Below are 19657 nucleotides of genomic sequence, written 5' to 3'. Positions count from 1 at the left end.
CGCAAGCTATTAGAGAGCTTTTGTCTTCCTCTGGCCTGCAGACAACTGCGGCCCCCCTCGCTAACACGATACAACTATGGATTATGCCCTCCCTTGTACTTTTGCCTCTGCCCTCGCAGATTTCCCCCAAAAGTAGGAGACTGATAAAAACCCCCCAACATCCTCCCCTCCAACAGACCCACCCACCTTAACAGGAACAGCAATTACAATATCAATGAGAATCTATAGTAGTTGCGGAAATTTATAGACGGCATTCTGCCCGAATAAAGACAGAAGAGAGATTTTAATACCTGTCTCCTAGATAAACTTCAGGCCAACTCCATTTTCTACGCTCCGTGTTTTCCTTCTCTTAATTTATCCAGTGAACTAACCTTCCAGGATGAAAGCTATATTACCTCGCAATATTTCTTACGACTTGAAGAGGACGATGGGGATCTCGGCGAAGTTTGCGGAACTATTTGTTCAGGTGTACAGGGTCTGCGCGCCGAACATACTGGCCTCGTAAAAACATGAAAAGCCATTACTGTATTACGGGTTGACGCTCTGCTCTTGACCTAATTATGCTATTTATCGCCATGTCCCTGCTACAGCATAACTTTGCTTAGTTCCGCCTTGACATCTTCATCACTCCACCGAACGAGGACTTTCTCCTTGTCCTGCTCCATCTTTAACTTAACAAAGGGCTCCATTGCATCAATCTTGTGCTGGCTGAGCAGGTGAAGCCTTGCGTGGCGATCAGCATCCTGATTTTCGCCAAAGTACCGAGAGTCCAGGTACCTCCAGAACAGAAAGTCGAGGGCCCAGCTGTTCCTTGCTGCATAGCGAATCATCCAAGACTTGCTTTCCCAGTTCCTTTGCATCCGTCGTGAAAGAGACCAGGTCTCATTGTCTGAGACTGAGAGACCTTGGGGATCATCCCTGATTTTATCCCCCACCCGTAGCTTGTTCTCCTCCTCTTCCAAGACGGAAATAAAAGTCCTAAAGTGAGGCTCATAAACCCCCATCCAATCCTCATACCCTCCTGGCCAGTATTCAGGATATTTTAGTAGGAGCCACCAAGGAGGATCATAGGAGAACTCGGCCGGAGCTGCATAGGCAAATTCCCAGTCAATGACGCCGACCACCCGAAGATCCTTATCGATCAAAACATTAGACGGTCCCAAATCCTCAGAGAAGAGCCGGAATATGGGCTCACGATTCTCTCGTGTCTGGGGGTCGAATCCGGAGGCTAACCGCCCATCAGATGCGAGTTTCCGAAACAGTTGGCGAGCAACATACTTATCGTATGCATCATCCTCGTTGTCAACCGCGTTGTTATGTTGAAAGGTCAGCTGAAGGAGGTGCATGTCGGCCATTGCGTTATACCACTCATTCGACGTTGCAAACCCGTGGGTTGGGAGGAGGCTGGCAGGAGCATCCGTGAGTTCAAAAAGAGAATTCATGTTTTGCATTAGTCGTCTCCCAGAAACGGAAAACTGGCCTTCCTTGTTCTGGACCGAGGACCCGATGCGAGAAAAAGAGAGGGTAGATAACTGGAGAAGGATATTCGCCATCTGCCTGTAGAGAAACTGAAGCTTCTGCTCGTTGATATTGGGGTCTAGGGAGTGAGAATCCGTAGGACCGAGCAAAGGGTCGGTCATTGAGCACATGAGATAAAGTTCGCTCGTGTTCAACATACTCCATGATGATTAATGGCCCCCAGCCCAACGGGTTTTCTTCTGCAGTTCCCCAGTAGTATATTTCGGGAACTGGAATCGTAGTGTTAGCAGCAACATACCGCATAGTCGCCACCTCATAACGAACCTTCTTATCCGGGAACTTGACACCTTGTTTATGTCAGTAGCTTACTTGGAAATGGCCGGAATTAAGGAAAGTAAACAACTCAGTACCGCACATACCCGGACAGGGAATTCTCAGAGCCGCGGAAGCTCCGTCCTCGTACTCCAAGCGGTAGAAGATATTATAGCCGCCTCTAATCAGCTTATGAAGCTCGACAGGCTTTCCAAGTCGGTGCTTGCCAATGAAGCTGGCGACTTCACGGTAAATAGCAGCCTTGTGAAGCGATTTCTCCCACTCATCGGACTGGTTGTCGGAGTGCTTGTAAGCAAGCTCATCCATGTCCATGCGAATATACCTGAATCCAGGTGCCATCGTTTTAAGCAATGAGCCTCCAAAGGGAGTCACAGCAAGGGAACTTAACCAATTGGAGCTCTTATCATCGACAATTTAACGCTCAAGAAGTAGGTTGACTCTAGACTCGTCATAAGCCCCTATCAGCCGCGCTCCCAGAGATCCCCAGGATAGGCGTTGACGGTTAGAAACGCAACACTGGGGCGGGGAACGGCTTGGAGGTGCTTGAGCACTGAGGAGATGGGGAGAGAACCCAATAAAAGAATTACTAATATTTATGGCACGCAGTACCTTCGGAAAATCTTGCTCCCGGTCGCAACCACTTCAACGTCGCCCTACATTTCGCCTCCACTCGTCCGTCATGCACACGGAGCCCCAAGATGAGGGACATGATCGTCGAGGCCCAGGCTCATGAAGCTCGGAGTCGCTTCACCGAGTCAATCAACCAGAACGACATTCTGAAGCTCGCTTCATCGTACCGCGGCAATGAACCCGCTGGGATCTTTCATGTACAAACCCCATTTGAACCTTCTGAAAGTTCTGATACATACTTGCCACGTCTTGGGAATGGGCCTTATTGTAGAGCGAATCTCTTCTAAGCCTGATATTTATGCGGTTATTCCTCCCGCTTCTCAGAGGTAGTATAATTCTTGATCTCCTCATCAATTCATCCCTCGGTTCCACGGCTAGTTGATAGCTTCTTCCCGATTGCGTGAGATGAACCAAAGCCGTGGCAAACTTGTCGCCCGACTATCCACAACCACCAAGCCAGAAGCACATGGTCCAGCAGGAGTTGAGCCCCCCAGAGTCGCCATTCGATGTAGCAACGCCAAACCGTCAAAAACGCAACGCGACCGATGCCGACGTCATTCCTCGTCCTCATCATGGCAGCAGAGTCAGTTCGCCTGTCTCATCTGTCTCCACCTCTTCTTCCATCCACTCGCGCTCATCATCGCTGTTTAAGAGACAAATAATGGGACTGCGACTCAACGACGCAGGCCTCGAGGTCCGCCAGCTACGCGTTGATGCTGCGCCCAACCCGCGAGCTGCTTCTCTACTCGACATCCTCGGCGATATTGGGAAAGCCAACGACATCCTCTCGGAGAGCCAGCGTGATTCCATTCTCAATAGCGTACGCCCCAACATCCGCCAATGGAGGCACTCGTTCAAATCCCCCGGGAGTTCGGACAGTTTGCCTGGTCGCATTCCGTCGCCTGACGAGATGTCCCAGTTGCTTCAACGAGCTAGCGAATGCCATGATCCTGGCCACGATGAGGCAAGCTGGAACGTAGAAGTCTACAATTACCTATTGAGCCTCATCCTTCGCGAACCTGGCACCGCAAAGGGAGGACTGTTGAACTTCACAACATGGGGAGTCTTACTCGCGTAAAACATAGATTGCTACCTAATATTAATCGTATTACCTCCACAGTACCACTACTCGGCCGCACGCAATATGGCTTCCGCAATCTACAAGGGCTAAGTTGGTCGACTACTGCATCTATGCCGACCTTATTAGCCAGGATGCCTCCACTACACAGACCTTGTCGGCTTTTTGCCAGAAGATGCCAACCCTCTCCGCCAACCATACCGAATCCAGGCCATCGCAACTTCGTCCAATTGTTTTAAGCATCGAGACTAAGAGACCGGGAAGCGAGCTGGACGCAGCCCAATTGCAGATGAGCGTCTGGCATGCTGCTCAATGGTCTTTCCTGCACTCTGCCGTTCTCATGTCGCTGCAGTCAAGGCAGTTGAGCGAAGCGATATCTCCCGAGCAGCAGGCTGAGCAGGCAGACACTGCGTTGTCTCGCTTTCTTACCTGACGGCATCTTCATGGGCCATCGATGGTTATTTCTCTTCTCAACACGCGAGGGCGCCAAGACGATACTCTGGCCGGAAATCTAATTTGGTAGTACCCAATACCTTATCGACAACTACCAGATCGTTGCTGGGGTAAGGGAGCTCGCTGCGTGGGCAAGAGACGAGTACCTACCATGGTTCCAGAACTACATTCTGAGTGGGTATTCGTCGACTGATATGAAGTCTTCCACCGTTGTCGCCCACGATGAAACTGACGCCATCATTGAACACACCGAATGATAAGAGAAAGGCATTACTGAAGACATCACGCCGGTCAGGACCTTCCCGTCGAGCCTTTATTACAGCCAGGAGGGTGTCTTGACGAGGTGATCTGCTTGGGTGGTTCATTCATCGTCCCTAGTGTCCCTTTATCTAGCGGTCACAACCGAAGTCCCAATCCATTGGCGGTACTGGCCGTGTCCGTCCGCCCTAATGACCATAAACGTCCAATACGATGTGGACTCCGATATGTGTCTTCCAATCAGACAGGGAACGGAACGAGTGTAACTACTCTCAGCACCTGAGTTCAACATGGCACCGCAGCCGGTTATGTGAGCATGGTTTGGAGCAATCCGAGCAATGTTTTTCCCAACGGAACCTCCCTCGCTGACAGGCAACGGGTGCCGTCCCGGGTAACGATGCTCTGGGTCAAAATACAACGCCCCTGAAGGCGGTTGGTGCCCTGTATCCAGATTCACAGCATCGACTGGTATAAGGCCGACGACGACGTTGGGCGTACAGAGTGGGTCTACGTCGCCGACTCGAGCAGCTTGAGTCTCGTCGAGGCCCAGACACCGCTGGACGAGATCGTGTTTGCAGAGAACCCGTGGGTCCAGGAAGCCGCCTGGTTGCTGCCAGACCTCATAACCATGATTTCCGTCATGAACTCGACGCTCCTGCTCACGTTCGACAACATTGATGGCTAGGTCGAGTTGTTGATGCGTCAAGCGTACCTGGCCGCCTGGGACATGTACCACGAATCCTTTGACGAGGACCACAAGGGTGACGTGTACTCAGCGATCCCCAGTGTGTCCAGGCAGCTGGCTGATGTGTCATTCGCAAGAGTCTTTGCGTGACTGGCTATGTGTGCACTTATATCAGTCTCAGGGGCTTTGCTGCTCGTGGCGGGTTTAAGAGGGGATGACCTGAAGCCACCCGAGCAGGACCTCGGGGACGCAAGGGCAGAGAGGTAGCAAAAAGAATTTGGAGTGTTTACATCGGGTTTGTGGCCTGGGTAGTTGGAGGAACTGTTTCCTTGTTCAGAGGGTCAAAATAGTGGCTCAACAACTATATCTAATAAGGCCGTCCTTAGTCGGCTCGTCTAGGAAGATATTTGGAGGTCGAATTAGACCTTCTCATTGACGTATGCGGTATTGAACATGTCCACTTCGGGTGTAACGCATCATCTGATCGCAGACTGCGTCCGACGCATTCCCTGTAGATGCCAACTCGTCAGCATCAAGGCCGCTGCAGTACCGAGAGAAGGGTAGAAATCTTACCGGTTGCGGCATTAACCACTCCTCTGAGGAAAGCTTCACATTGAGCAACACTGCCCTACAGTACCACAACAGTTTTGAACGAATCTAACCCTCGACCAGGGACCATTCCTTCTGGTCCAGGGCGATCAGGCCCAAGAATCTCATGGTCGACGACGGTCTGAGAATCACCGTCCTGATTGCTTGAGAATGGAGTCGTGAGGTAGGGCAAACTAGTGGCTTCAGAAGATGGCTGGCAAGATCAATGGCACTTTGAGCAAAGATACCCGATTTCGAGATACCTGAGGTTGGCCTGGCTCCAGTATTGGCCGTCCGGTCCTGGTTGTTTCACGCCTTGCGGATCGATACGTCGTCCATTAGAATTGTAGAGAGAAGCAGTGTTGTTTGAAGATATCTGCTCAGTTTGGCGGTATGCTCTCCGTATTCTGTGGGCTAGGTCTGGTCCTAGACTCCTGGGGCCACGAGGTTGCCATGATCCTTGGGACACACTTGGCGTAGCGACGGGTAGTAGGCTATCCAATTGACCCTTCTGAATGTGTTGAGACGCTGCTCGAAATGCGATGCAGCCAGGCCAACCGGTGGCAATTATTGGCCGGGGATGCGCTGTAATGTGATGTGGCTTGCTTGCTGGCTCGTCTGGTCTTGACATTGCGCGAGCTTGCAGCGATGGCTGGAATTGTCTTCCTGGACTGGTAGTGGAGTTTTCTCTACATCCTGCAACTCATTAGAACTTTATTGATACTAAATAGCTCAGAGTTGAGGCTCAACCTATTTTGTGGCGGACCCGTGTCTATGACATCCAAGAAAACACCCTTCAGACCAGATTCTCCTCCGGAGCCTGACATCATTGAATCGGTCATGGAGCTTCGAATCAAAATGGAGCTGCCAAGCGATGAGGCGTCCAGGCCTCAGGCTGAGCAGTTGCTATTTTTACCCTGACGCTTTAATCCAGGAACTTCAGCGCCAGGTTGCAACCTCCAATGAAGATTCTTTCGTCACTTCAACCTCCTAAACTGTATAGTGGCTCCCTCTTCCAACCCGCTCTTGATACGCCTCCCAGCCTTCCTGCTGGTATAGCTTGGCCGTAGCAACCGGGTCATCAGAGGCGTAGATGCCTCGTCCCGCGATGATGAAGTCAGAGCCACCTTTGATAGCGGCCGCGGGGCTTTGGTACCGCTGCCCGAGATTGTCCCCCTTTTGGTTCCTGTTGACTCCTGTAGTGAAGACAACGAAATCTTCATTGGTCTTACATCCCTGTTCCCGACCTTCTGCTCCCAGAGACCGAGTTGCCACAAATCCCATTACAGCCCCGCTGTTCTTACGAGCGGCTTCGACACATAGCTCAGTGTAGCGACCGGTGGCAAGGCTGCCGGAGGTTGTCATCTCAGCAAGGACAAGTAGTGCCCTCTGATGGGGGTATGGGAAGGAGTCGCTTGAGATAGTTTGTGCCAGTGCCTGGACGACACCTTCGCCACCCAGAATGCTCAGATTGACAATGTCAGCCCACTCAGAGATCCTCAGAGCCCCTCCATGGTATTGCTTTTGCGCTGTGTTCCCGATGTCGACAAATTTGCGATCCTCAAAAATGAGAAAGTTGTGCTTGGCGGCGAGAGACTTTAGGCCGGTAACCGTTGCGTCGCTAAAGTCACTAACGATGTCGACGTGTGTTTTGAACACGGCGATATAAGGGCCCAATACTTGAGAAATTTTGGTCAATCACCTTGTATGTGTCCAGGGCAGGTAAGGGCTTACAATCGGCACATTCCAGTAGGTCGTTCGTGTTGTTGAAGTCGGCCGAAATGATGAGGTTAGACTTTTTCGCTTCGGCAATCATGAAGAGTTTCCTGGCAACGGGATGGGAATGAAACACTGCCCGAGTGGAGTAAGTGAGTGAAGACTTTGAGGTCATGGTTGTGGATCAAGATGGTGGGCGAGGTGTAGAGGGTGTGACCGATCTTGTCCGCAGAGAACCTGAGAGAAAACTTTTTGTAGCAAGGGAGGCCAACACCTTTTAAATGACTTTACACTGGATGAGAGCCTATCAGGGTAACTTCAGTTGCGGTGAAATGCCGAAATGGAGCTTATTGGAGTAATTATCCAAGGTCTAGCCGCATATGCAGCCGTGACAATGGAGCTTATTGAAGTTAGGTTTTATTCTCTTCTCCATTTGCCCCAAAGAATGCGAGAAATCTACCATCCCAGAACAAACATATCCCCTGGTGATACTTCTGCTGTGGCGAGCCAGCCAATGCATTCCCATCGGCAAAATGAAGGGCGGGGGAATTTGTTTTCAAATGAGGAATGGCAATACTTCACAGATAGTGTGACGAGGTCATAGTAAAATTCGGTTATCATGCAAAACACAGTGAAATAATAACGATGCCAGATCAGTAGTTGAAAACAGAAGTATCAAAATTTATCTACGAAATAGCCTTCCTATCAAAATCTCAATGCCCGGCCGCACTCATCAACCAAAATCATCCGTCATATCTACCCCACTATACAATGCTTGGAGACACAGCCAACCCTCCGGCGAACTCTTTGCTACTTTAATGAGCCACCAAACGGGGGAAAGTCCGAAGTGTGTTGCTGAAACAAACGAAACTCTGGGTAAAGAAACCACCCCTACCTGAAGATTCCAACCATCATTCGAGACATTCGAAGGGCTGAAAACCGTTTCTCTCTTGTCGTCCACTCGTTCCGCGTCCTTCCAGGGATTTACAAAGAAGACCCGGCACAGCCAATCAACTTCAACAGCGAATCGGACAGTGTTGGAAAGTTTCTTCCGGAAGCTCAACGGCTCCTAATGGAACATGTGCCTGGAGCCGAAAAGGCTGTCGTATTGGACTATGCCTTAAGAAGGGCAAGCCTTAACAAAACCCCATCTCGCCAAGTCCTCTGAATTCGCATTGATCAATCCCCGAAAAGAGCATTTGGCCGAGCGAGGCTTCTCCCAGATCTGGTATATGTGGAATCAATTGATTATGGCAATTTAGCTGTCCTGATTATGCATCTCCACGAAGTGGATCACCCACTCTCTGGCCACCCATTCTCCTCCTCCTCCTCCTCTTCCACAACCACAAACTCCTTCCAGCGAGTCCCCGACTAATATTTCCCCTCCCAAGCGAACCGTCCAAACTTCTTCTCGAGATATGCCACCACGCCCCACTGCCCCTTCTTCACTGCCGCTGCCCGCACGCTGCCGAACCGCCCGCCCTTGACGCCAACGATGTCCTTCTTGGTGAGCCCGACGTCCTCGACGAGCCACTTGAGGACCTCGATGTTGCCGCTCTTGGCCGCCATCTGCGCTATGGTTCCGTACTTGCCCCCCTGGGCGGTCACAGCGGCACGGACATCGAGCCCCGTGGCCGCGACCAGCATCTTCAGGCAGCGCAGGCTCTCGCGGCCGGCCGACCACTCGCTGGCCGCCATCTCCAGCTGGGCCGACACGTGCAGCGGCGAGCCGTACTTGGAGCCGCCGCCATCGCTCACGTCGGCCCCCGCGGCCAGCAGCGCCGCGATGGCCTCGTCGTGGTGCTCGTACGCGGCCACGTGGAGCGCCGTGCCGAAGGGCCCCTCGGCCGAGACAGCGCGAGCGTCGGCGCCGGCGTCGAGCAGCGGCTGCACCATGGCGGGACAGAAGCGCGCGGCAGCCTGCAGCGCCGAGGGCAGCTCGCCGCCGTCGAGGTTGGGGTCTGCGCCGGCCGCGAGGAGGGTTTTGGCCGCCGAGACTGCGCCCTCGGTGAGCGCGGCTGTGAGCGGCGGCGGATGGAAGGCCGCCTTGAGGTTGACGTTGAGGTTGGGTGCGGCGTTGCGCAGCGGCTGCGGGCTGGGGTCGGCGCCGCGCTGGAGGAGGAGGTCGAGGATCAGGTGTCGTTTGTTCATGTCCGTTGCCTCGCAGACGTGCATGTTGCTGACTGCCGCCGTCAACGGGCATCCATAGTCACCGCCGCGGTAGCTGGGATCCGCGCCTTGGTCCAGCAGCCAGACGACAAGGTCCAGGACGGCCCCGTGAAGCGCCTTTTGAAGCGCGGCGTTCAGGTACCGCTCGCGCTGGGTTGCCGTCATGGGCTGGGCAAAGAGGCAGATGAGCATATCCTGGCCTCCCGAGACGGCCTCGTGGAACGTGTATTCGCCCGCAGTGTGAAGGTCCGCGCCGTGCTTCAGTAGCAGCTCGACCAGCTCGACATTTCCCTTTGTGCTCGCCGCGGCGCTGAGAGGGCTGACGCGCTCTTGGCACAGCGCGTCCGGGTCTGCTTCTTTCTCGAGAAGAAACTTGACCATGTCCATGTCACTCTTCAGACATGCGTCTGTAAGCGCATTGCAAATTTTGTCAGGGGCGTAGTTTATGTCTGCGTTGAAATGGACGAGCAGGTCCACAAAATCTTTCTTGCCTCTCGAAGCGGCTTCCTACTCAGGGGGCCATAACGTTAGTTCCAATTCTCTTGGACGAGACCACAGCTCAATCTTGAGCGTTATTCAGGAGGGGGGACATACCAGGATCGGGGTTTGGAGTGATGTGTGGCAGTTCGGGTTCATCCCATCGAACAACATCTCCTTGGCATCCTCAATAGCGCCAGCCTCGATCAATTCGATCAGGGCAATTGCGCCGCTGCTTTTCGATAGGGCTCCCCGCTCTATCAACAGCTGATATGTCTCCTTGTCCCTTCTCCGGCGGCCTATCGCTTGCGCAGGGCAGCAGGCGCTTATATCAGCCCCATGATCGAGCAAGATCTGGAGGGCCGGGGTGGACTGAACATACGCTATCCCGTTGCCGCCGTTGACGTCTGCGCCCTTCTCCAGCAAGAGGTCTGCCAAGCGCAGAACCTTTCTGTCTGTGCAGGCGTGGTAGATGGCCCACGTAAACGGCGTCTCGGTCTTGGTGTAGCGGTTTGGGTCGGCGCCGCTGTGCAAGAGGTCTTTGGCGAATTCAAACATCTGTTCCTTGATGGCGTAGAACAGGACAGACCCGTCCTCGGCCATGGCGTCGATGTAGGCGCCGCTATTCAGCAGCAGCGGCAAAGCTCTCTCAGACTTCTCCTTGATGGCCTTGTGCAACGCTGAGCCATCGCGTTTCTCCCACGCGTCCACGTTGCCGTTCCTTTGAAGCATTCGCTCCAGAAAGTACGGGTGACCATTGTAACGCTCCACGGCGATCAGGAACGCAGCATCTTCGAACTCTGCATTGCGGTCGAGTAAGATCTTGACCATTTCAATGTCGCCGATCCACATGGCGGCGTGGAAGCAATTCTTATACATGGAACCTGTTCAGCGTCAGCATTGCAGTCAAGCGGGCCAATGTTCCAGTCGAAGACAATAGTCATAGCCTCCATATATGGTCGAAGCAACAGCGTTCGACTGAGCCTTACCTTGTCTGTTCGGGTCCGCTCCAGCTTCCAGGACCGCACGGAACGTCGCCATATCCCTGCTCTCGACGGCGGCCTCCAGCGCCGTGATCCCTTCGTCGCCGCCCGAGACGTTGACTTCGGCCCCGGCCTTCGTCAAGACGCGCACCACCTGGACATGGCCCGCTCTAGCCGCGACGCTGATGGGGTAGCCGAACTCACCGCGGCCGCCCTTGTTCACATCAGCGCCCTTGCGGAGGAGCAGCTCCACCAAGGGCACCGAGCCCCTGAACGAGGCAGCGTACAGCGCCGTCCCGTCCGAGTCCTGCAGCTCGTTGATGTTGGCGCCGGCGTCTAGCAGCGTCATCAACATATCGCAGCCCAGCCGACTGTTGGTTCTCGGCGCCTGCGAGGTGCCAGTGGGACATCCAGTTGCGAGCCGCGTACTCCAGCAGGGGCCACTCGTCGAACTCGGGTTCCTGGGCCATCTCCCCCGAATTATACTGGAGCAAGTAGAACAGGCACGACCTAGCCAGAGCGGCGTTTGCTAGCCCTTCAGAGGTTTGGTAGTTGGCCAGCGCCCCCGTTCCCAGCCTCGGAGAGACCAGGTACTCCTTGACGGAGGAGTGACTGAGGGAGACGACGGTGAAGGTGCGGCTAGTACCTTTAGGCAAAGACGTGGAAGAATGTCCCATCTCGGTGTCTATCTTATCCGCGAGCCAGTTCTTGACGCCGTGACGGTGATCAATGGTGGAAGTGGTGACAAGAGAGCCGCAGAGCTCGACGATCATGTTGTGATCAAAGAACCGAGCGTGTTCCACGTCGAAACCATCGCCGTCTGGCTGAAGTACCGCAGCCTCTGCAAGCTCCTGGATTTGGAGCGGCCGGGCGGAAAAGGCCAGCCAGTGCAGGGCCGACTGGACGAAAGGCTGGTGATGTTTTGGGACTTGTTGGAGTATCCGATCGTAGGTCTGATCGAGCGTCTCGGGCATACGGCTCAGCTCAGCGTGGACCATCGCGGGTGTCAGACACTTTCTCATCGCGTCGAGCTGGCACACGGCCCATCGGAACCTGTAGTGTTGTCTTTTAGGTCTTGACTGGCGAGGACATGGCCTTGCAGGCTCGGGTAATGGCAGGGGGAGCGTGGACGGTAACGACTTACATGCCATTGGAACCTTTTTCAATAGCATCCAACACCTTGTCTTGAACAGCCGGCTTCCATCTAGAGAGCTGAGAGTCCCGAGAAATGGAATTGATGACGTAGACTCTCACGTCTGCGTCGACTGCCGAGGTATGGATCCCGACCGTGTGAGACATGGACGGCAGCAACTCAGCCTCGATGTCAGGCTCTCTTCTGCTTGTAACCAGGAGGCTCAGGTTGCTGGGAAGCGGACGCTTGGGGTTGAACAGAGTGTCGAAAAAGACGGCCCGCTCGTCCTTGGGACATTCGTCAAGAGCATCAATCAAGATGAATGTCCTCTTTGAACTGGAGATCTCGGCCATGACCACAGCGAGCAGTGCATCGAGGTCAGGCTCCGAGAACCCGTTGTACCTTTCGTACAGCGCAGCGACATAGTCGGAGACGGTCGGGTCGGAGGAGGTGAGCTGGTGGACGACAGATCTGAGGAATGCCGCCACGCTCTGTTTCTTCAGATCCGAGAAATCGAAGTAGAAGTAGGCGACCTTGACGGCCGGTTCGTGGTCCCACTCCAGACGAACGTGTTCGATGATGGCAGAGCAGAGAACCGTCTTGCCGGCGCCGGGAATCCCGTGCAGCCAGAGAGACTCGCCAGGCCTGTCGGCCCAGCTCGTGAACTCCTCAGCCCGAAAGAGCCACGTGGACGTATACGGCTCGTGTTTGGCTCGAGCCACCTTGTGGTTCTGCTCGGGATCGCTGGTCTTGAGCCACGAGAGAATGTCCGCCCGACTGGACGTTCCCTGCAGATCTTCGAACTTCTGGCAGAGTCGGGTAACAACACGAGTCTGGTGAGCGAACAAGGCGAGTTGGAGCGTCCCCTTCAGCTTGTTGATCACCTTCACTTCTTGCTGAATGAGAGAGGATTGGAAGGGCCAATTGACCCACGGCGACCGGTCTGGCTTGGTAAGAGCCTGTAGCATCTGATATGCCTCGTTGAGTGGTACTTCGCACGCCTTCACAGCGGTCAAGCAGGTTGCTGATGCCGGTACTCTGTGGCCGCCATCAACCAAGGGCCGGAAATCCAAATCTTGGCCATCTTCCAGAGGGAGGATCCCATGGAGACGTTGCAATGTGGATTCCAGCCCCTCGATGTCGGTGATGATGCGAACGATGTCGTCATCTGGATCCTTCACCTGACTGCCGATGCGATAGGAAGCCAGCAGGACGGCCTGGGCGACCTGAATCAAAGCGTGCACTCTCGCTTTCAGGGCCAGAGGATCCATGGCTGCGGGGACTCAACTGTGCCCCAGTGTAGGATTTCCTGGTGTTGTGGTAGCTGGCTATGTTTTCGTTGTATGTCGACGAGAACGAGAGACTGAAGGGTGAGGTTTATATATGAAAAGCGTCCCTGGAGCTCCACGGATAGACTGAAGCCAAACTCCCTCTGGGCCTCTAGACACGGCCTTAGCACGGCCCCCTTATTAGCACGGTCGCCTTATTATTAGTTCGGTCGCCTTAAGTCGTTGCAGGCCAATCATCCTGCCACTATCACCCCGACGCCCCGCATGATCGCCCTCAACCGCATGCTTAGAAAGTGGGGCATCACTATTTTGAGGCCGAGAGCCTAGTTGACCCCCACTGGAGCATCCCTTCCCTCGGGTCAGCTAGCTTCCTGGCATAGTGAGTTCCAGGACAAGCTGCCGGTTGTTACCACTTCGAATATCGCTATCCCGTTCTCATTATCTTGGTGATGAAGCCCAGATTCAACCTCAACTAAGGATGGCTGGAATGAGGGGTTACTGCCTGGTTCAATGTATGTATGTTAGTTGATGAATGTCTTGGCGGTCCGCAGCACCGCCGAACCGCGGAAGGCGATTGTGAATGCCCCGCTCGCCAAAAGAAAAACTACACCTTGATAATGGTCCAGACTTCTTGGGTTGAAACTGTTATTCACCGCTTCTTTTTGACGCCAGCGAATCACCGTCCCAGATGCCACTTGACGGAGCCGGTTCTGGTGCGGGGACGATTAGCCCGGGAGACAGCCTCGGCCGGCATGGCTATGCATGTAAACTATTGGCGAGGGGGTTTGGGCCGTATCTGGGATCAATGAGGAGGAACCGCGAGGCAGATTACAAGGTCTGGCTGAAGCAATATGCAACATTGGCGCAATCCTCGGCTTATCACTCCGACGTCACCATCCAATGAGGCTTTGGTGTCGGGAGGGGATATGAGACAGATGAGGGCATAGCTTAGCTGAGGGCATGGTTCAGCGACGAAGTGGCAAACCTTGCTCGAGAGGGGAGATGAGATTCGGGAACTGCGAAGAGTGGAATTGGGCGAAGAGGGAAATTGGCCGCCAACTTGGTGTTGATTGGAAGGATCGCCAATGCAGTGTCATTGCCATCATCGCTGGCGTGATGCATCGATATATTCTCCCACCGTAGCCGGGTGTGCCTCTCCAAGCCTCATTTCCACCCTCAACAAGCCCAAAGGCAACACCCAAACAAATGAAGCAAAGTGCCAAGAGTCTAACAAGACGTCAAATTCAAACCTGTGGACCACCTCTGGAGCCATTTTGTGGCACCGCAACAACGGGACGCACACTCTTGCCATCGAACCGACACTTCACATTAGAAAGCGAAGTAATTACCGGCAGATGGATTTGAATTTCGCTAGCCTGGTCTATTTCCATTCTAACTGACACCTCTCCTTAGGAAGCGAAGTAATTCCCGGCACATCGGGTTCGCTATCCTCAGCCTCTTCTATTTCCCTTCTCACTTCGAGCACACACTCTGGACACAGGGGCGAGTACCTGATTGCCCAGGCCAATACTATTAGGTTCCAAATCTCCCATGCGTCAGTCCTCGGCTCCATGACGGTGAATCTCTCTCCATCCTCTTTCCAGTGGCTGCTCCTGGCCGGCCGGTACTGTAAACATTTCTGACAGGGCACTGACATGAACCTCGGCTGCCCGAGCACATCCAGAGGAGCCAGCCTTCTCAGCAACGTGTCCATTCTATGGCAGAGCAACATGGGGAGGTCTCTCAGCTTCACCACAGAAGGAATCTTCACGACTAGGGATGACGAAGTCTGGAGGAGATGTCTGCGTGACTTGGGAGAACACGTTGTGGAGCACCTCGGGTGGAAGTTGAACAAGAGACGAAGAAATGCGGGGTACGGCATTTAGAAGCTATCCATCCATGCGTTAGATGAGCCGATCTGAGTACGGGAAGCGGGTGCGTACCTCTTTTGGAATGATGAAAGGGACGGTGGGGTGCGTACACTTCACCAGCCTCATGTTGGGCAGTCAGTCCCTGATGGATCTGCACTCCAGGCGTTAGTACCGAGCGTGAGAAAGACGACGATGGTCTTTACGGAAGAAAGAATCGTCACGGACGCGACTTACTTCGGCGGCTCTTGGATGGAAGTGCGTAGTTTTTAGACACCTGGCATCGGCAGTGTGTGTTGGTGAGAGTGAAGCAGCCCTGGCAGATTGTTGGGAAGACGGCTCAAGCAGATCCCGAGGAAGACACCTCAGGCAGATTCCGGGGAAGACACCCCAGGCGGCAGCATCTTGCGGGGTTCGGAGGACAAATGATCCTGTGGCTCAACGCGGCTGGTGTAGTGCGTGGTGTGTAGTGCGTGGGGGTTGGTAGAGACCTGTTTCAGCTTGAAAATTACATGTCAGGTTTAACATTACATCGAGGTTTGGTGATACACGATGGCGCGACGGGATGTTCGCAGATATCAGCTTGCCGCTGTGTTAGGCATCAAATGTCCGCGCAATTCACTGGAGCATTGTGTTTGCTTGGCGGATCAGCACCTATGGAGTCGTGATAAAGAGGCTCACCCTGCTGGGCAAACATCAATCGGCTTGCTAAGCTTGCTTCTAGTGTGGCACGAGCTATCGCGACTAGCGGGAAGCGTGGACCGTTACGGCAGCGAGTGGCTTCAATAATTGAAACCTTCATGTCTGAGGCGACGTTTAGTCTACTTGACAAGTCATCGTGGAAGAAAGCACACGGATGATACCGTAGATGTCTCCTACCTCTCTGTCCTGTACTGGTTTGCATTCCGCATTCCACGGTCGCAGCACCATGCATTTAGGTGTCCCGGATCTCTGGTGGTTGCATGTGCATCGGCATCGCTCTCACTGAACCAAACACTAGCTGTTGCCAATTCCACCCTCGTCTTCTCTACTTTGCCGTTCCGTATAATTGTGATAAGCTGTTTGCTGTCGTTCATAGTCATAGTAAGGTTAAAGCCAAAACCTTACTCATCCATCCAGAGCAAGCCAAGGACTATAGATATTAATTGCAGTCTGTAATAATTACGATAGAACTGTTCGGATGCACCTCTTCCAAAGCGATCAAGGGTCTACATTCCCATAAAAGAACCGCAAAGAGTGAAGCCCAAGATGAAGCGACGGGTATACTGCGCAGTGGGAACTTCCCTTACGTACCTCCCCAAGTCGAGCCATGCTTTAGAGGCGACATCGGCGGATGTGTTAAGCCTTAGCTCTCTCGTTCAGGTCGGGCATCTGGGTTACAGACGGCTCTGCGCTATTCTTGTCATTCCCGGCACGAGTTATGCGGGAAGACTGATTCGGAAGAGCATTTGATGTGCGAGGCTTCACGCATGTGGGCGCGGACATACATCCGCACGCCCGGCATGCGAGTCCTCGACCACAACGCCAACCCCAACGACTGGTGAGAACGTGATCTGTCACATACTGCGCTCCTTGCATTGAAGCCAAGAGTCCGGACAGTTCCGCTTCAGCCTGCCGCGTACCTCTACCTATCATGCAACTGCCGAGACAGCAATGAGGCCACCCAACGTCGCTTTCCCAGCTCGCCGACCAGGCTACGAATCATGTCCCTCAATTCACGAGACATGGCGCACGGCGTCTCCGGTGATCGGCAAAGGCGGCTTACGCATTATATTACGGGCGCCTTGGTCCCCCTCACCGTCTTCTTGTCATCACTGCCATGCAAACAACAGCCTGGGTTTGCTACGGACATTCACCCTGCATCAAGCGACTCTAAGCTACTCTCGATCCCTCCGCCCAGCATGTGCACCATCTACAGAGTAAGCTTCTCTTGCCAAAGGCTAGACCACCAAGAATACATCACCCGCTGCGATAAAGGCCCTGATTGCCCAGTAAAGAAAAGCAAGGCGCTTGTTGAGCGGAGTGACGCATGGGAAGTGTGTATGGATGAAACCCATCAAATTATTGATCCTCACCTACCAATGCCGAAAAAGTGACCTGTCACTCTCTGCTCTCCCCCTCTTCCCTCTTCTCTCTTCTCTCACCAAATGCGGCAATTACCAAGTGGAGAAGATGGTCGAGGGAACATATCGCATCCCATCCCGGACGACAGGGATATACTACGATAAGCTGGCTATCTATTACTGTACCGTTGCATTTGGCATTCGGAGTTTCTACCATGGAGAAGTATTGAAGGAACGAAAGCTGTATGGACGTTAAGCTGGTTGTCCGTTACCTTGGCGTTGGAAGGGAAACAAATATTGGCCTGTCTCTACCTTTACAAATGTATGCACAGCACCGTGGAATAGAAAGTCGCCTTCTCTTCTATTGTGTTCTTCCTGGCCCAGCAACGCAAAGCAATGCTTGTTGTAGTAGGCACATCTACGGGTTTGCACACTCATGTACAGAATTTAACTCCATTGCTCCCACTCCATACCTGGTATGCTGCCATCTGACAATTGCTGATCCTTCCACACTTCCCCGGGTCTCGAGGTAAATATATGAAGTGTGGGCCTGGGGGGTTGACACCCGGAACTTGTCGTGGATTTCGTACACCCTCGGGTCCTGGTCAAGCAGAGAGCCAAATGGTGTCTAGAAAAAGTGCTGTGTCGAGTTGACACTCAGCGTCCGTACCTGAGGTCGCAGACGGCTCACGCCAATCGGTGCCGTATTCACTCTCCCAGATGCTCGCAATCTCACTTGTCACGTCGCTACTCACATCACTCCACCCTCCCCGTTCGTCTCGCCTTCGCGTCTCGCGAGTGTTGTGATGTCGAAGCAGTGCCCAGCCCATACTCCCTTTGAGATATTAGTCGTGTCACCCATACTGACAGATGAGGACGTTGGCCAGCAGATGCGTGACATGACGATTTCGCCAAAGCCCAACCCGATCAATATACCAGCCAATTTTATCCCCCTGCGCAGCGACATTCACAGGATGTTTGATGAGCGGCACTTTTGCATGGTACCAAAAATGGACGAGACAGGTTCCGAGAGAAGCAACTCAACATCTGCACCTCGTCCAGTCGGACATATCTTCAACTCCACCCCGAGCGAGCAACTACCGAAACAGTGGCACAACAGAGAATTGCATACCCTGCCGTCGGTGGTCTCGGTTGAATGTCTGTTTGCCCGATTCGCCTGGACCATTTTCTCCCCAGCTGTTTTTCGGGAATTCCTCTATTCAACTCTGACGACACGGCGACTTTTGACTTGGGACTCCGACTTACGAAAACACGTCATCGAGAATGCCGACCCAGAGAGATGCCGTCGTATCTTTGCGGCCGCTAGGTCTAGGAGTGAGAGCCCGAAGAAAAGGTCGAGAGGAGAATCTGGAGTCAGAGAGGCCCATGACGACGACGATGGGGAAGCGGTGAACGATGAACATGATCCTGACGAGAAATTCTCATCGGATATAGATAGTGGCCATCATGCTGATCCGTGGTCCTTGGTTGAGCGTCTTTCGGGTACGACCGATGTTGATGCCCAAGATGAACTAGAGCGCGGAAGGGCAAGGAAACGCAAGTCTGATGAGACTGACCACGACAGCCTTGGACTGGAGGTCACCGCTGGGGACTTTCAACGGTCCAAACGGGTCAATATGGATTCGATTTAAATGCTTGTTGGGAATATCTTGATCGGTAGTCTAGCATATCGGTTAGAGCTGGCATTTCTGTACGACCTTCCTGCTACATAATAGTATTGCGAGAATCAGCGCCTTTGACACCATAACACGCCGTCAAGCTTGACATATTTGGCATTGCCGTCCCGCGCGACACCACCATTCTCTTGTGTTTCGAGGGATGGAGCCGATGCGGGTTTGCGCCATCGAGTCCATCGGGACGATGCCCGCTCTGCCGGGCGAAAACGTGGTTGAGACCGGCACGATCATCGTAGCGGTTGAATGGAACTCTCGAACATGCCTTTCGGTAATCCCAATAGCGAGTTGCCGGCATACTGGAGCAATGATTTCTCGTTTCTACACCTGTCCAGAAGCAGCTTTGAGTATTCTTGCAAGTGGAGTTGGCGCCCATGCCTTGCCGTAAGACTGAAAAGAGTAGATGCCTTTGTAGAATTGGCTGACTGGGGTCGGGATGTCCGAGTTGCTCTCGCCGGAGCGTAGCCACAAGTCGGCGTATACAAACAAGGCACTTTGATGTAGCAATCCCCAGCCAAACAAGCAAGAACCGAACCACATATAATTCTTAGTTGGTAGATCGCTTGGCTTTCTGATGTCGTAGGGCATAGGCGACAGAACCGTTCTAAATGAAAATTCCACACTTTGCACAGGAGCTGTTTTCGGTCGCCAGACTCAATATTAGACGCAGGCTGATCATCACAAACATACCCCCGAGATGATTATGTGATACATGCTACAAGAGAAAGGAATTCCCCGATATCTTCCACATTGCCCCTGACA

General features: G+C 53.4%; 7 protein-coding genes across 7 annotated transcripts; 4 read left to right on the top strand and 3 right to left on the bottom strand.

The window, feature by feature from the left end:
- Window positions 1–584: 584 nt before the first annotated feature.
- Window positions 585–2151, bottom strand: BGZ61DRAFT_499730 (kinase-like domain-containing protein; the record flags this gene model as incomplete). Its single annotated transcript, XM_046251437.1, has 3 exons — window positions 585–1577; window positions 1648–1826; window positions 1899–2151. The coding sequence occupies 3 exons, from the start codon at window positions 2149–2151 to the stop codon at window positions 585–587; spliced, it is 1425 nt and encodes a 474-aa protein (XP_046095739.1).
- Window positions 2152–2473: 322 nt separating this feature from the next.
- BGZ61DRAFT_465101 (uncharacterized protein) lies at window positions 2474–2789 on the top strand. The gene has a single exon (XM_046247537.1). The coding sequence runs from the start codon at window positions 2511–2513 to the stop codon at window positions 2727–2729; it is 219 nt and encodes a 72-aa protein (XP_046095738.1). The 5' UTR covers window positions 2474–2510; the 3' UTR covers window positions 2730–2789.
- A 119-nt stretch (window positions 2790–2908) lies between these two features.
- BGZ61DRAFT_499729 (uncharacterized protein) lies at window positions 2909–4035 on the top strand (the record flags this gene model as incomplete). The annotated part of the gene is made up of 3 exons (XM_046251436.1): window positions 2909–3516; window positions 3563–3862; window positions 3921–4035. The coding sequence occupies 3 exons, from the start codon at window positions 2909–2911 to the stop codon at window positions 4033–4035; spliced, it is 1023 nt and encodes a 340-aa protein (XP_046095737.1).
- A 486-nt stretch (window positions 4036–4521) lies between these two features.
- On the top strand, window positions 4522–4916 carry BGZ61DRAFT_540108 (uncharacterized protein; the record flags this gene model as incomplete). Its single annotated transcript, XM_046254867.1, has 2 exons — window positions 4522–4541; window positions 4661–4916. 2 exons carry the CDS (start codon window positions 4522–4524, stop codon window positions 4914–4916), a joined length of 276 nt encoding a protein of 91 aa, XP_046095736.1.
- Window positions 4917–6494: 1578 nt separating this feature from the next.
- BGZ61DRAFT_370203 (orotidine 5'-phosphate decarboxylase) lies at window positions 6495–7395 on the bottom strand (the record flags this gene model as incomplete). Its single annotated transcript, XM_046242005.1, has 2 exons — window positions 6495–7183; window positions 7239–7395. 2 exons carry the CDS (start codon window positions 7393–7395, stop codon window positions 6495–6497), a joined length of 846 nt encoding a protein of 281 aa, XP_046095735.1.
- Window positions 7396–8591: 1196 nt separating this feature from the next.
- On the bottom strand, window positions 8592–12949 carry BGZ61DRAFT_370264 (ankyrin repeat-containing domain protein; the record flags this gene model as incomplete). Its single annotated transcript, XM_046242007.1, has 9 exons — window positions 8592–9224; window positions 9390–9506; window positions 9600–9871; window positions 10802–11185; window positions 11294–11310; window positions 11360–11495; window positions 11571–11902; window positions 11994–12188; window positions 12393–12949. 9 exons carry the CDS (start codon window positions 12947–12949, stop codon window positions 8592–8594), a joined length of 2643 nt encoding a protein of 880 aa, XP_046095734.1.
- A 5262-nt stretch (window positions 12950–18211) lies between these two features.
- Window positions 18212–18853, top strand: BGZ61DRAFT_540105 (uncharacterized protein; the record flags this gene model as incomplete). Its single annotated transcript, XM_046254866.1, has 1 exon — window positions 18212–18853. One exon carries the CDS (start codon window positions 18212–18214, stop codon window positions 18851–18853), a length of 642 nt encoding a protein of 213 aa, XP_046095733.1.
- Window positions 18854–19657: the final 804 nt, after the last annotated feature.

This window comes from Ilyonectria robusta, assembly GCF_021365365.1.
Source record: "Ilyonectria robusta strain PMI_751 chromosome Unknown BGZ61scaffold_40, whole genome shotgun sequence".
NCBI lineage: Eukaryota > Fungi > Ascomycota > Sordariomycetes > Hypocreales > Nectriaceae > Ilyonectria > Ilyonectria robusta.
This window is presented reverse-complemented; position numbering and strand designations above follow the sequence as displayed.

Bases quoted from the DNA above. Each gene is read 5' to 3' on its own strand.
- BGZ61DRAFT_465101 (XM_046247537.1), top strand. From the start codon at position 2,511: ATGAGGGACATGATCGTCGAGGCCCAGGCTCATGAAGCTCGGAGTCGC.